We start from the raw sequence: 15255 nt of genomic DNA on the forward strand, positions 1-15255 counted from the left end.
GATAGAGGATATTTGAGCAGAGATTTGAACGAAGTGAGGGAATGATCTTTATGGATATCTGGGGGAAGAGTCTTCCAGATAGAAGGATGGCAAGTGCAAAGGCCCTGATGCAGGAGCATGTTTGCTCTCCTTGTGGAACAGCAAGGAAGTTATGGTGTGGAGGAGGTATAGGGAGGCATAGTTAGATTGCCCAGGGCTTTGTAGGCCTTAGTTAAAGACTTAGGTTTTAAATCTGAGTGAGATGGGCAGTCATGGTAGGATTTGAGCAGAGAAGTTGTAGCATGATCTACTTTTTTAAAGGGTCATTCTGGCTGCTGGTGGAAGATAAGGCATGGGGCAGGGGCAAGGATGGAAGCTCTCCCAAGGCTGACCAGTTTGTTCTGGTTTACCTGGAACTCTCCTGGTTTTAGCATTGAAAGTCCTACATCCTGGAAACTTCTTCACTCTCAGGTAAATTGGGATGGTTGGTCATCCTACAAGGACACCAATAATCTAAGTGAGAGATGGTTGTACTTAGAATAAGGTGATACTGATGGGAAAGTGGTCAGATTCCAGGTAAGTTTTGAAAGCTAAACCTAAAGATTTCGCTAATGGAATGAATGAATGTGGATGTGAGAGAATGAAAGGAACAAAAGATGACTTACAGGCTTTTGACCTGAACAATTGGAAGGATAGAGTTGCCATTTATGGAGAAGAGAAAGTCTGGAGTAGGTTTTGGAAGGTAGATAATCAGGAGTTTGGTTTTGGATGTTTTAGTTGGAGATCAGTTAATAGACTGGCAAACAGGGATGCTAACCAGGCTGTTGGGTGAATGAGTCTAAAGTTCTGAGTAACAGTCTGAGCTAAAGATACAAAGTTGTGAGTTGTCAGTGTGTATACATATTTAAAGCTGTGAGTCTGAATGAGATCACTGAGGTAATGAATGTAGATAGAGGGCTAAGGACTGAGCCCTAGGGCACACTAACATTCGGAGAACAGGGGAAAGAGGAGAAACTAGCAAAGGAGACTGAAAAGCAGGAGCCAGTTAGGTAGGAGGGCCAGGCAGGTGGAAGCTGGAGAGAAAGCTGTGCTAAAGGGCCCCAAGTCACGTGCTGGGGGGCCATAAAGAGGGAAATAATTAAACGGTGCCAAAAAGCAGTTAGGTCCAGGGTGGTAGGGGAGGCTAACCTGGGCTTAATTAGGAAGGGCTGTCTAACTGAACTGCCCATAAATGAATCAAGCTGCCTCAGGAGAGGTATAAGTAAGTCCTTGACCCAAGCAAGTTCCAGGGGATTAGTTGCTGGGTGGGAGAGATGTACCCTCAGGCTTAATGGAAGGTGGGAATTGGTCTAGACAACTCTCAAAGCCTCTTGCAACTGGAGATGATGGGATTCTAGGAAGCCAATTGAAACAACTATTTGTCACAGAGTGGGGGGATTGAGCTGAGCATCGAAGGATAAGTAGGTATTCAGTGTGGGGAAGAGTGAGGAGGGGCACTTGTAGGTGGAGAAGCAGTGTGAGCAAAACTCCAGAGATGTGAATAAGCAGGCTCTGTTAAGGAGTCTGGCCTGATCAAAAGGGAAAGGTATGTGAAGGATGGGGAGAAAGGCAAGGCTGGAAAGAGATATAGGGCCAGATGGTGGGGAGCTCCCACATGGCCTGGTACCCAGGAAATGCTACTCATTGAAGGAAAGTAACAAAAGAAAGAGGTTGTAAGAGACAAGGAAAGAGGCATCAATCATTTGAGCAGGTTTTTGCCTGACAACTTGGTCAGATATCTTGCTGGCAGGACTGTCCACAGCTGTGTGTGCTCCCTGCCCCACTCCTCACTAGGGACAAGTATCCCTAGTGAGGGATCCTTGGGGTCCTTGCCTGGGAGCTGCCCTGTGGGTTCGCCATAAGGGAGAGAGAACAGACAATTCAGTGGGTGGGTAAGTCCCTGACAGAAGCAGTAGACATACACTATGATGCCACTGGATGGAGACCTTTCTGTTAATCCAAGACTTCACAAACGCCACCCCTGGAATGCTCAATGCTCAGAACCTAGTGACCTCACCTTTAGGGAACAGTGGAATCTGGTCATTCTTAGAACTCCTATTGGATGGACAGATGGGTAGGTGAGCTCCCTCTCCCCAGAGCCATCGGCCAGGTACCAAGGCTAGAACTTATGGATTCCCAACGGGAGGATCTGAGTCTGCCTGATGGTAAATGCCTCTCCAATCTTTTCTCATTGTTTTGTGCCATTAGCTTGGGGACAGACACTCAGGGAACACCTTTTGCATGGATGGAGGTGGTGGCTGCCTGAATGGAAGAGTGTTAACCAGTTAGGATATGGTTTCCTCTAAGGAATCTATGGAAAACTAAGGGTTCCTTGAGAGTATAGCAGGTACTCTGAATATGCTAGAACCATCATAGCTGAATGGGTAAAGGGTATGGTCAAATGGGTTGGGACACTGGTGTTCCTTTAATCTGTTAAACTGTTACTTCCTTGGTGAGCTCTGCCTTCATTGAGGCTTCTTAATCAGGAGGATTGGATGGGTCCAGGACTGGGAACTTGAGGCTTGACTACGCGTGGGCGGGTCATGCCCCCTCTCCAACCCCAAATCTAGCTTTCCTTATCTATAAAGGGCTGGGGTGGCCTCTTAAACTCACTAGCTTTGACTAAATAAGAGAATGATGAGGTAAGTCAATGAGGAGGGAGGGAAGGAATGAAGAGAGTGCTTAAGTGGACGGAATGATTCATGAATGGTTAGAAAGGAGAATGAGTAACAGCTCAAGCCCCAAGCTTTCCTCTCTCTTCTTATTGTCCTAGTGTGGGTCCCGCTGTACTTTGGATTCCTGGGGCTGTGTTCTGTGGTCACTGGTGGGTGTATTCTCTTTCTGCACTGGAGGAAGAACTTGTGCCGGGAAAAGCGTGCCCAGGAGTGGGTGGAGGTGATGAGAGCCACCACATTCACCTACAGCCCACTGTTGTACTGGATTAACAAGCGAAGGTACTATGGCATGAACACAGCCATCAACACGGGTCCGCCTCCTTCTGTCATCAAGACTGAGACTGAGGTCCAGAATTCAGATCCTCTGGGGGAGTTGGACAACACTGAAAGTAGAAGCCATGCTGCTCAAGAAAGCAGCCCCAACATGGAGGCCACTGTCCTCCTGCAACCTGCATTGCAGCTGGTCCCACAGCAGTCCCTACCTTCCCCAGTGCTGCGGCCCCAGGCCAGTTCTCCACTCCCGAGTCCCATCTTTCAGGAGGTGCCCTTTGCCCTCTCCCTGTGTAACCTGCCCCCAGTGCTGAACCACTCAGTGTCCTGCCCTTTAACCACCTGTCCTGAAAGGAACACCCACTTCTATTCCCTTCCCACACTGGCCCATGGGGACCATTGTTTCAATGCCAAGCGTTTTGCTTCAGAACTGTAGCCTCCTCTGAGGGTGGAAGCTGGAGGTATTGGGACAGAGCAGAAAATGGAGCTAATCTCAGGGAGATGATATTGACACAGACCAGGACCCATCTGGATGTCACATTATGAAAAATTTAAAAAAAGTCCAAGGCTTCCTGGTGTCTCATTTGTTGTTAGGAGGGCAAAGTCCTTCCCCTGTTTGATGGGGGCACTTTGCAAAGCAAAGTGAGGTCATTGAGTCTCACCAAACAAATGGGAATTGGAGGGTTGGCTGTGGGAAGACACACTAAACCGGTATTTGTGATTGACTCAACAGCCCTCTATCCAATATTTATTTGAGACCAAAAACATAAGCCAGACCCTAGGCTAGGTACTCATAGGCACTGCCATTCTGTGCGACATTAAGCAGAGCTGCTATAAGATAGATGTGGAGGGTGTATGAGCTATGGCAATTCATAGTAGCCATGTCACAGACAAAACAATTCATTGTGAGAGCCATGAGCCACACTGTACTTCATTCAGGCTGAATCACATTCTTCATTAACATCCATGTGTATTGACTTCTTATATGATTGTCTCTACATTATTTCTAATATAAGAACACTGCCAAATGCATATCATGACCCTCCTTTTACAGATGAAGACAGTTCTCAAGGACATTTGCCATATTGTTTTTATGTTGCAGAGCAAGCTCTCACATTTACATCTGCCTGGAATCAAAAGTTCCTGATCTTCCCACCACATACCATGGTGTCCCTTCCCTAATGTCTTGTTTGAAAACACTTGGCAAACAATTCTTGTGTGTAGGGTGTAATTAACTTGGTCCATGGATTGGCTTGGGGGAAGGGCTGGTTAGAGGATCTCCTAAAACTATACCCAGAAATATATATATAGTTCTTTTTTTTCTCAAAGGATTTCATGGCCCCTCCAATAGGTAAGATCCGGTACACAAGAATATTAATTTTTGTACCTTCTGGAAAATTTGTCTGGAGACACAAAAATAATACTGGCTACTTGGTCTCAGTTTAAAGGTAAGAAAGCTCAGATCTGCCCCAGGATATAAATTTTTTCCTTTCACTTTTAAAATAAGGAAATCATTTTACCATATTTATAAGATATGCAAATGAACTAAACTTTATGTAGTCTTCTCTGAGGGGAAAGGCCACCCAGATGTGTATGTGTGTATGTGTGTGTGTAATCTCAGAATTTAGCAACCATGTAGAGCTAATCTTTCTATTTTCCTTCATATATATATAAATAAATTTTGTTTCCCTTAGTAATAAGGGGAGATAGGGAGCCTTTAGTCATAGACACAGTGGAAGAAAAAGGAAATATTTTATTTAGATAAATTAAAATGGCTGTATTACTAATATGAAATAAACAAAGTTCAAATAAAGTCATGGAAACCTTGAATTCGCTCCCTAAAACAGAACCAAAATTGCTATACATTACCAAAATAGCTCTACTAAAGCAAAGTGATTGACATTTCTTAATGTGAGAAAACAACAAGGTAAGCTAGGTTTGTATAAAAAACAATACAGGCTCTATAAAAGCTCAGGAATACCCAAATGTGTTCTGGTTTGGATATGAAAGAAGGGACATCTAGCTGGTGCTGGCAAGCAAGCCAATGAGGTGTGTATTAAATGAAAGCTGTCACTAAAAACAACTCAACAGCAGGCCATTATGAGTGTGAGCTCATTACAGTTAAAATCTTCAACTGTGACCGAAAGACCAGCAGGGGTGCGCTTGTGTGTGTGTGGGGGGGGGGGGGCGGAGGGGGGGACGGGTTTCTGTCCAGCAATGTAAAAAGAGGAAACTCCAACAGGAGGGAAAGTAGCTAGCAGTAGGTGAAGGGTGTCCACTCCTCAGCTTTGCTGTTTCAGACACATTCCTAAGTGCCAGGTGCCCTTCTCTGCCCTTAAGACATCATAGTCATCCCTAAGCCAGGTTCTCTCTTCTTTTGGTTCCTCTCTTCCTATATCTTTTTGCCTCTGATTTATAAGGAGGCCCTCTGAGTGAATAATTATGCCAGACAAGACAAGGCAAAAGGAAAAAAGTACCAAGAAGCAATGGGAAACTTAGGGAGGTAGCAGTAGGAGCTGCCAGAGTGACAAGGTCAAAGTATTTGAAACAAAATCTAAAGCCAAACTCACCACTACTCCTTAATCATCTTCTCAGAGCCAAGATGTGGCAGGTGAGGCTTGATTACAGCTAAATGCAGGTCACAGGTTGGGTAAGATAATTTACAAATAAAATCCCAATTAACACTGAATAATAGATTTATGAGGCTCTTTCCTTAAGCCATGAGTCTGCGCTACTGAGAATAAAGAAGTTCAAGATGCCCTAGTTCGGGGCAGTGTGGCAAGGGTAGTCACAGATCTGAAAGTGTAGGAGGAACATCTCTGCCAAATGTGGTAGGGGTGCTAGCCAGACAAGCTTGAGGCGAAAACAGATGATAAATTGAAAAACAAAACTGACTCCTCCATGGATAGCTGTATCTGATACAAAAGAAAAGTACAACAAAGAGTTAAGGTGTCCTCAAACTATCTGCCTATGAATAAGAATTTGAAACTAAAAAGGACAAGCTACATTACCCTCAAGTATATTTCATATAAATCAGTTCTCAAAAAAATACCTTCCAGGTACAGACATACTATTTATGGTACAGTGTGTACAAATATAGCAGTATAATTCAATTTATTGCTAGAATGTTTTTATAAAATCTGTAAGGGTGTACATATTTAAAAGGGGTGGAGGGGACATGGAAGGCAGCCAGAAGAATAATCTTAAAATTACCTAAAGTGCCAGGTTAATTTTATACTATAACATTTCCAAGAAAGTGAAATAGGTCAGATGGGCAAGGGAAATGTTTATTTTTTTATAAAAAAAAAGAGAGAAGCATAAGCCGTAATGAGGTAAGCAAACACATTCATGGGAAAAGACTTCACCTTGATTTAACTGAATTTTAATACTTCTAGGGGAAAAAGAAATCAAGGTTAGCCAACACCAAGCCAAATATCATATAAATGAAAAAAAAAAAAAAAACCCCAAAAACAGCCCTGAAGTAGTTAAGGGTGTTTAACTACATACATGGCTAACAGGGCAACTTGGACAACGCTAAAATGGAAATGAGCTCCACTAAAGAAGTCAGTGCCATGAAACTTCTCTAGTTTCTCCCTGACTTGGCTTACAGCACAGTTAAGTTTCATATTTTTTTTTACCTTTTGCATTGTCCAAAGACTGATTCTAAGAACAACATAGCACACATATAGGTGACATGGAGGTATAATTCCTTCTAGTCCAGAGTCCTTTAGTTCCAGGCCTACAGAATTATTAGATTTGAAAAAACTTGCTATCATCACATGAAGCTCAATGTTCCAGGCCTGTCTGCTACTGTTTGGCATCCTCAGGACATAAAGCTTCTAGCTATTAGACCTAATAATTATAAGGAACCTTGTACGTTCACAACCTTTTTGGCCTTAGACCACAGGGGAACATATTAGGTTCTTGGGTAGGCCCCAAGTAAAATCTCACGGAGTTTCCTAGGTCAAAATTAGAGGCATAGCTCTCCTCTACAGCTCCTGGGTATCCAGGCTGAGACAGGACCAAGGGACTTCAGCCCTGCCATTCAGAATGGAGATTGTACCAGAGGTGGGGGGGGGGGGGAGGGAAGGGGGGAGAGAGAGAGAGAGAGAGAGAGAAAGGAAGTGTGTGTGTGTGAAGATAATGTAACTCACTTGGGGTGGGGGGAGTTAATGTAGCTCCCCACTGGATAACTTTCTATGCTCGTAAACCTTGAAATAGGATTTAAAATGACAAAAATCCCCAACAAGTCTTCTCTAGTTCACAGGTTGAAATTGGTTGAGGGGATAGGAACAAAGAACCAGATCCCACTTTCCTGAGCCTGGAGGTGGCACTGTACCCAGTATACACTCCCTAAAGCTATTCCCTCAGTCACCAGGCCAAACCCCATGGTATCACCTAAAGGAGATGCGAGGAGACGTGGACATAGTTTCAGCCACTACCAGATCAGATTAGTGATTTTTAATAACAAGTCATTTGTTCACATCCTGTTTTAAACCATTCTTTCTCTACTTCTCACAAAATATACACAATTCTTTCATTTTAAATATTTACAAACAGAAAAAGTCTATCTTTTAAAGAAAAGACATTTTCTGAGTCTGTATAAAGTGCAGCTAATTTAAGGCAAATTTATGTGAAATATAAAAGGTGGCTTATTCTCTCTACATACACATTTTCCAGTTCTAAAATGTAAGGTCTCCTCCCTTCAAAAAAAGGAAAGAGGAAAAAAAAGAGGGCTTGTTTTTTTTCTTCTGGCAATTTTAAAATTAAGATCTTATTGGTTCCAGGAAATCACAGATTTCTGAATATCATAAGTAAAATGATCTTTTTTTAAAAAAATAACTTTTATATAGCATTTCAAACAAGTTAAAAGGGCAATGTGTCTGCTATAGGAGTTTGGAGGACTGGAGGATTGATAGGTAAGTAAAAGGGTGTCTTTGTTAGGTGCGTAGACATTAGATACATCCATTTCTAAATATGCCCGATGAGGCTAGACACCTAAAGCTACTCTTAGCTCCAGGAATGAGTATCTTCCATCTCCATCAACATCAAACTCGCTCAAACTCTCTGCTACCGGTATAGCAGAACCTAAGGAGTTCCAGATTTCCTGGTAGGTCAGCTTCCCATCGACATTCTGGCCACTCTTGTGGAATAAATCCTGAAGATCTGTTAAAAAGGAATTACACAAAGTATATATATGTCTATACATATAGTTATATTTAGTTAACAATTTAAAAATAGCCCCAACTGAATTTAAGGCACTAAAAGGAAAGCTACTTTGCAGACTCTGTTTCCAAAAGGTAAAGTTTAGTACCTCACTAAACCAGAAAGACAAATTCTTGCTCCTTTAAGAATGAGAGGAATACTGTATGACACTATCCTCCCAAAATAGAAGCAGCGACAGATAATCACAGGAGAAATGAATGGACTGGCCTTCTCTTTGTCCAAGACCTTCCTTTTAGATTTTCCAGATTTTTGTTCTTAACGCTAAAAGAGCAAAAAGGACTGCAGAAACCTAATGAACTAATTGAAAGGAACTGAACCTGTAAAACAGACTATGGCATATTGTCTGTTAAACAGAGTTATCACATGACCCAGCAACTCCATTCCTAGGTATATATTTAAGAGAATGAAGATATATGTCTACATAAAAACTTATGAGTGTTCATAGAAGCATTATTTCTAATAGGCAAAAATTGAAACCATCCAAATATCCATCAACTGATGAATGGATAAACAAAATGTGGTATATCCACACAATGGAATATCATTCGGCCATAAGAAGTAATGAAACACTGCTATGTGCTACAACATGAATGGACCTTAACATTATGCTAAATGAAAGGAGCGTACTGAAAGAAGCATACGTAAGGCTATGATTGTTTTGCTTCCATTTATATGAAATATCCCAAATAGGCAAATCCAAAGAGATAGGCTGAGAGGTTAGTGGTTGTCAGGAGCTAGGATGAGGGGGAATAGGGAATGACTATCTAAAGGGTACCGGGTTTCTTTTCAGGATGATAAAATGTTCTGCAATTATAGTAGTGATAGTTTCACACCCTGGTGAATGTACTAAAAACCACTGACTTATACTTTTTAAAAAACCCCAGAGGACTATACATCTCTTCAAAGCTGGGTATACTGTATACACAGTGTCAGGCGTTTGTGTTCACTTATGTACGCTCTCTTTTTGTCTCTATTCCAGATAAGAGAGAGCAATACCATCAGTTGATCAGTATCTTCTTTTTCATTTCTAAAATATTATTTTAGCCAATAGGATTGGAGAATTTCTATCAACAATCTCTTCTGGTATTTTCTCAAGGACCCCATAATGAAAAGTTAGAAGGGTCAGTTATTTTTAATAACATTTATAAAGGACTTGATGGTGTCCCTTCTTAGATTTAGTCTCTAATACCAGAAGACAGTCAGTGATGCTTATGTTTCTTTAAAAATATTCCTAAGTTCCTTTCCTTTTTTCATTTATTCATCTTTTCACTTTGATTCAATAGGTACCTAGGAAGAGTGAAAATGGTCTGACGGGAGGGGATACAGTTGTAGTTCAAGGTCCAGACCATCAACAAGTTTTGTAAACAAGCTTCTGAATAAGACCCTACTTTCACTCCTAAGATAGCCTCAGCAAAGCAGCTAAGTAAGTCTCAAAAGCTCTCTGAAAGCCAGAAAAGTTGTTGGGATGCTTGTTCCCAATGCCTGCCACCAAGTGGCTAGATGGAAAATGTTGTGTGTGTGTGTGTGTGTATGCTCTGCACTTGGTAGCAGTATTCAAATAAAAATCTGATTGCTGTTTCAGGTCATTTCAAAAGTGTAGTCATTTGAAAGTATATAAGGCCTATGTTAGGGGATGAAGTATAAATGTTAAGATGGCTATTTCTTAATCTGCTCTAACAGCCTTTCCTCTTATCAATTCTTGATGTAATAATGGAGAGTGGGAGGAAGCAACCTGTGTTGCCAATAAACACAACTTAACACTCTCCTGTCTCCCCAAAAAAACAGAAAGAAAAAAAAAATTAGGGATAGGAAAAAAGTATATGCTTTTAAATGGCAATGTAAATTTAAGTCTTCTGCGCTTTAAGTTTTAATAGTAGCCTGCAGATAACTCATTCACTTAACAAATATTCATGTGTACCAGGCACTATACTAAGGGCTGAGGGTGAGGTTAATTTTTTACCTCCCTAAAAAATTACAGTAGAGCGACATGTGCTAAACAGGGGCAAACAAAATGTTATAAAAGGTCATACACAGGAGGAACCTAATCTTGTCCTGCGAGGTTAAGAAAATGTCTCCTGGTGGAACGGTATCTAAGCCGAGATGAAGAGCCAGGCAAAGGTAGATGGACAGGAGAGGGGGGCGATTTTCTAGGCAGTTAGCAAATGTAAAATCTGTAGACCCAAACATCACAATGAGGGAAAGAATACACACTGTTGGAAGCAAGGTAAACACATTTTTCTGTGAATCATATCTTTCCTGCTAACGTTTATCTTGCTGACTTTCGACCAAAAGACCCCTCATATTTGGAGGGCCCTGACAAATAGGGTCAGCTTTCACTTTTATTTTGCTAACCTCACAGTATTGTGTTTGCTTGTTTGCCTTCTCCACTAGACTATTATATCCGTGAGGAAAGTGAGACTACCTTATACTGTATCCTTACCGCTTAGCACTGGGACTAATTAGGCACTCACTGAATAAATGAAAACTATCATTAACAGAGAAATGATATAGTGCATTGGTTAAGAGTAAAAACTTTGGCATCAGACTGCCTTGGTATGAATTTTGCCTCAGCCAATTACTGCTGTGTAGATTTAGGCAGTTTCCCTATCAGTAAAATAGGTATCATACATGAATATTTATGTTCCCAGGATTGTTAATCAGGACTATATGATATAATGCATATCAAGTATCTAGCCCATAGGAAGTACTCAATCCATGTTAAAAAAAAATAAAAATTATAATTTTGAATATTTCTATTACTCCATGGTATAAAAATTTACCTTTGATGTTAGAAATTCCTGGTAGGGAGATAGGTTTCAGCTGGGCAGCTTTCTCAATTTGGTCTCCATGAGACTGTGGAACTTTTGGCAATGCTGACGGCTTTGATGTGAAACTCTGTACATCCTCTGTAACAAACACATATGGTTTTAGTATTGTCTAATCTGACACCAAATTAAACAAGTACTGAAGGTCACCATTTAGGACCTTCGGTACTGGTTTAATTTAATTGCATATATACTTATTTTAAGAGAAATAGCTGAGAATTAAATAGCACAGTGACTAAGTGAATATGATTTGTGGGTAATGAAGATTAGTCAGTATTATATATCATTACGGTTTGAAGCTGTGGTCTCATTGGAAGATCTTATAGTACAAGTTAGCATTATACATATTTAGATGTTAAGAGTTTAAGCTGCAAGTGAGAACAGCATTGGATATTTGATATCCTAGGAGCTGTGCTATAAGCCTGATATGGCAGGATGTACCACCAGACCAGCTGGTGCCAAAAGAGTGTTATCATATGATTATGGAGCACAATGTTAGAATACCTCCCACTATAGCCTGTGTCCTGCCCAAAAGAGAACAAAAGAGGTTGTATTGTTTTCCCCCAAGTCAAGAATACTAGTGGGGGCTAGGGGTCAAAGCTAACACAGTCCAACGCCTTGGTTACATCCTCATAGACCTTAAACCAGGCTGATGCATCTGCCAATATTGACTAGATAGGTCCCTACCTAAAGCCAAGGGCCTTTCCAACTCAATGATCCTGTTATTTGTTAATGGTTTTACAGAAGAACTAATATTTATTTTTAAGTAAATTTTATGCACTCACAGAAATGAAAAGACTTCCATAGACAACATTTAGTTGGTTTAATACACGCTATGACAGTCACGTTTTTTGCCTATAATTGGATGCAGACAGCATGGAGAAGTCTATTTCCAGCTAAACATTACCCCTTCTTCCCTTAATAGACTGGAGTACAAATCATGTACCAAATGGGCTTTTTCCAAATGAAAGCAAAGTGTATCAGCTTCATCTCGGTGCGCTCAGGCATCATTCACTTGGTTCGATCAGTCCTGCTGCAACACCTTTCCACTCCCTGTGTGGGAGGCAAGCTGCCCAAGCCTGCGTGAAATATTCAGAAGTCAGCCCTGAATAGCTCACCTTCATGGGCGGTCTCTGGAGGCCTGTTGCTCTCCGGTTTGTTTGTGAGAGCGCTGATCAGCTGCAGTTTCTCTTTTAGCTTGGATACCTGAGAATCTGAACTATCTTCTTTCTGCCCAAAACAAAGATCACAGAAGATTTAAGGTGGAAGACCTCGTTTGAGTCTTCATTATATTCCTAGAGCCTATTTAGCATGTAGTGCTTCACCCCCAGTAGGTTCCCTATAAATACATGCAATGAAGGAATGAATCCACAAATACTACAAAGATCTTCGGAACTCAGTGTTGATGAGGGCCTAGCTGGATTTGAGTCTAGCCCATTAAGGGAACATTATGCTACAGATAGCCTGATTCACTGTGAACACTCGGCTGATGAGGGAAAGCATGCATGTGTCAGCAATAAAGGAAATGTACCCTTGCTCAGATGCCTCTGTAATACCCCTTTCCTAAATGAGTAGGATATTGTTTTCTAGGAACTATTTCACATTAACTAAATAATTTTCCTCAATATCTTCACCTTGTGACTAAACTGCTTTAGGCAGAGTTTTATGCTCTTATCACCTTACATAAAAAGCTACCAAACCACAAATATTCCCTTGATCTTCTTCTCTTTCCCCATGGTGATGATTCAACTGGTGGCAGAAACTGTTAGGAACATGAAGAAGCTGTAATATTTCTAATTCAAAGTCTTATTTATATCTTTTGTAAAAGATCCCTGCCCCTCCCCACCCCACCCCACCCAATACCCAGCCTCATTCCTAGGATGGTCTAGAGTGGCATATACATTTAATTACAAAAAGAGAGAAGACTGGTTTCTATGAGGCCAGTTTCTAACTGTTTAGGCTAGAGTGAAAAGTCCTGATCCTATGTTTAATTAGAACAACTCCTTACATGTTTCTTTTATTCAATTATATTTACTTATTTCTCTCCTGTCTTTATTTCTACTCTAATAGTTACTATATAGTAGAGCACTCTTAGTTTATTTAAGGAGCTAATATATGGACATATGTAACTAAAATTAGGTCCCAAATGCTAGAAGAATTTTTGGTAAGGAGCTTAGATGAGGCAACACAAAAAGACTAATACACTGAGATGACAGTTAAAAAACACAAAGGGTCTGAAAGTAAAGACAAGAAATTTAGGCAAAAATATGTACTAGCTGTATTTTATTCTGATATTTACTGTTAAAAAAATGTGAACTGTTACTGAAATCAGTACTACTTTCCAATAGTAACCACCTGTTACTTTTTGAGCTCAACACATACCTATCTGGCTCTTAAATTTTCTTGTCATTCTCTAGGTGGGTGCAGTTTTTCTAAAAAGTTTTTTTTTTTTTTTTTCTGCAGAAGCAGAAAACACAACAAGAATTTAGTTTATAGAACATTAAAATTTTAACATGTGATTTTTATCTAGACAATACAAAACTGTTAAGGAAGAAAAACTATAGATGGAAAACATTACATTGAAAACTGCCTGTACTATGGTTCATTTCTACATTCATTGTTTCTGAACCTCATATCCTCTGAACTTGTCAATATGTACCTGAGATGGTATTTTAAATGCTCAGTCACAAACTCTCTGGTGTTTCCTTTAGCTTAGCCCAGGTCTTACAATATTAAACAACACTCTAATCATAGAGAATGTTGCAAAAAACTTTCTTTCCTGGGATATCAGAGTATATCACAGATTGTTTGACTTATCTTGACAATATGTCTGGGATGAACAAAAAAAGGGAAAGATACAAGGTGAAGGTTACTGGCTATGTAAGTTCTGAGACAGCAATCTAAAAATAAGAAATAATTTTTAGGTTAGACACCATTTTTAGACTATTTAAGTCTCTGTTGTCCATCATTAGTACAGATAACTTACTGTCTTAGCTTCAAAGTCATTTCCTTGGGGAAGCCTTCCTCATCCCTGTTAACACCCTCATCATACTCTATACTTTTTCTCTGTAGCAGTTATCATACTTGTGATTATCTGTTCAATTATGTGTTAATGATTTTCTGATTGATGGACTCTGAGCTCCATCAGAATGGGAATCACATGTCTATCCTGCCCATTCTGGTCACCTCGGCTCCTAGCAAAGTGCTTGGCACAGGGTAGGTGCCTTATATTCACTTATTCAACATACTAATTTACCTATTACTTTGTCTTGAAGTTTCAGCAAATGAGACCAAAGTGCTCCTTTTGAGAAAGAAGCAGTAGCTCACAAGCACAAAGATGCTAATGCATTTATATTTACTTCAGATAAGCCTCCTATTATTTACCTTTATACTTTGGGTTTTTACTGTATCTATTCTATTGGTCACTTGATGCATAGATTCTCTTTTCAGATTGGCAGCTCTATCACCCATCTTAAGGGGTAAAACGAACAACAAGAGGAGATTAAAGGCAAACATTAAAATTTAAACATCTAGCACTTTATAAACAAATTGGTTAAACTTATTTAATGGGTCTCATTACACTTTCAACAGAAATACCAGTAGAAGAATGAGAGATGAGAGGAAGAAAGACCACTGAGATACAAAGCTGAAAATGATGCTTAGTCTGTTTCATTCACAAACTTAAAACTCTGAAGTATGAAAAGGGAGAGAACTCTTACCTAGAACCATTCTGGGTATAATGCTGTCAGAAGAAACAGTAAGACAGATGGTACTATTAACAATTTCCTCTTCTAATGAAAAATAAAGTAGGGAGGAGAGAAAGAATAGAGGGCTTTTGGGGTGGTAAGTTTTTATAATAAGCCTTGAAAACCTTCGAGGCCTAATACTCATCAAATCATCCAAAATTCCTAGCCCTCCTACTTAGTTTAGCTAAGTTCAAAAGGGCTCTTTAAAATAAAGCTCCTTTAATCTTCACAGCTTTGTAGTTAATTACACACTCCTGTAAAGCAGGAGGGGGAACAGGTCTTATTCCACACTCAAAGCCAAGTTGAGGCAACTTGCCAAGGATCCAATGTGGCAGAGCCAGTTCAAATGCTGCTTTCTGTGTGCCAGAGTTCAACTTTATCTGTGGGCTTGCTTTCAGCTTTGGTGGTTACTTGAATTTACAGCACCATTTCCTACATTTGGTTTCCATTTCTTTATACATGCCTGTGTCTTTGCTGTATGAAATCTTTAAGGGT

The 15255-nt window shown here is 40.2% G+C and overlaps 2 protein-coding genes across 5 annotated transcripts in view; one reads left to right on the plus strand and one right to left on the minus strand.

The window, feature by feature from the left end:
• Positions 1-2759: 2759 nt before the first annotated feature.
• Positions 2760-3497, plus strand: TEX38 (testis expressed 38). Its single transcript, XM_016159030.2, has one exon. It carries the CDS (start codon positions 2917-2919, stop codon positions 3397-3399), a length of 483 nt encoding a protein of 160 aa, XP_016014516.2. The 5' UTR covers positions 2760-2916; the 3' UTR covers positions 3400-3497.
• A 1199-nt stretch (positions 3498-4696) lies between these two features.
• The window catches only part of EFCAB14 (EF-hand calcium binding domain 14), a 33406-nt gene continuing 22847 nt past the window's right edge, over positions 4697-15255 (minus strand). For 3 of the 4 annotated variants that reach the window (XM_016151359.2, XM_016151361.2, XM_016151360.2), the window contains 3 exons: positions 12133-12244; positions 10970-11095; positions 4697-8129 (listed from right to left, as the gene is read on the minus strand). In XM_016151359.2, the coding sequence (XP_016006845.1) occupies positions 7954-8129; positions 10970-11095; positions 12133-12244 (414 nt within the window). In that variant the 3' untranslated portion in view covers positions 4697-7953. Of the gene's footprint in view, positions 8130-10969; positions 11096-12132; positions 12245-14398; positions 14486-15255 lie in introns of all 4 variants that reach the window. The other variant, XM_016151362.2, reaches the window with a different exon arrangement.

Source organism: Rousettus aegyptiacus, unplaced genomic scaffold (assembly GCF_014176215.1).
Source record: "Rousettus aegyptiacus isolate mRouAeg1 unplaced genomic scaffold, mRouAeg1.p scaffold_m13_p_1, whole genome shotgun sequence".
NCBI lineage: Eukaryota > Metazoa > Chordata > Mammalia > Chiroptera > Pteropodidae > Rousettus > Rousettus aegyptiacus.

Excerpts from the sequence above, each read along its gene's own strand:
- TEX38 (XM_016159030.2), top strand. The coding sequence starts at position 2,917 with ATGAGAGCCACCACATTCACCTACAGCCCACTGTTGTACTGGATTAAC.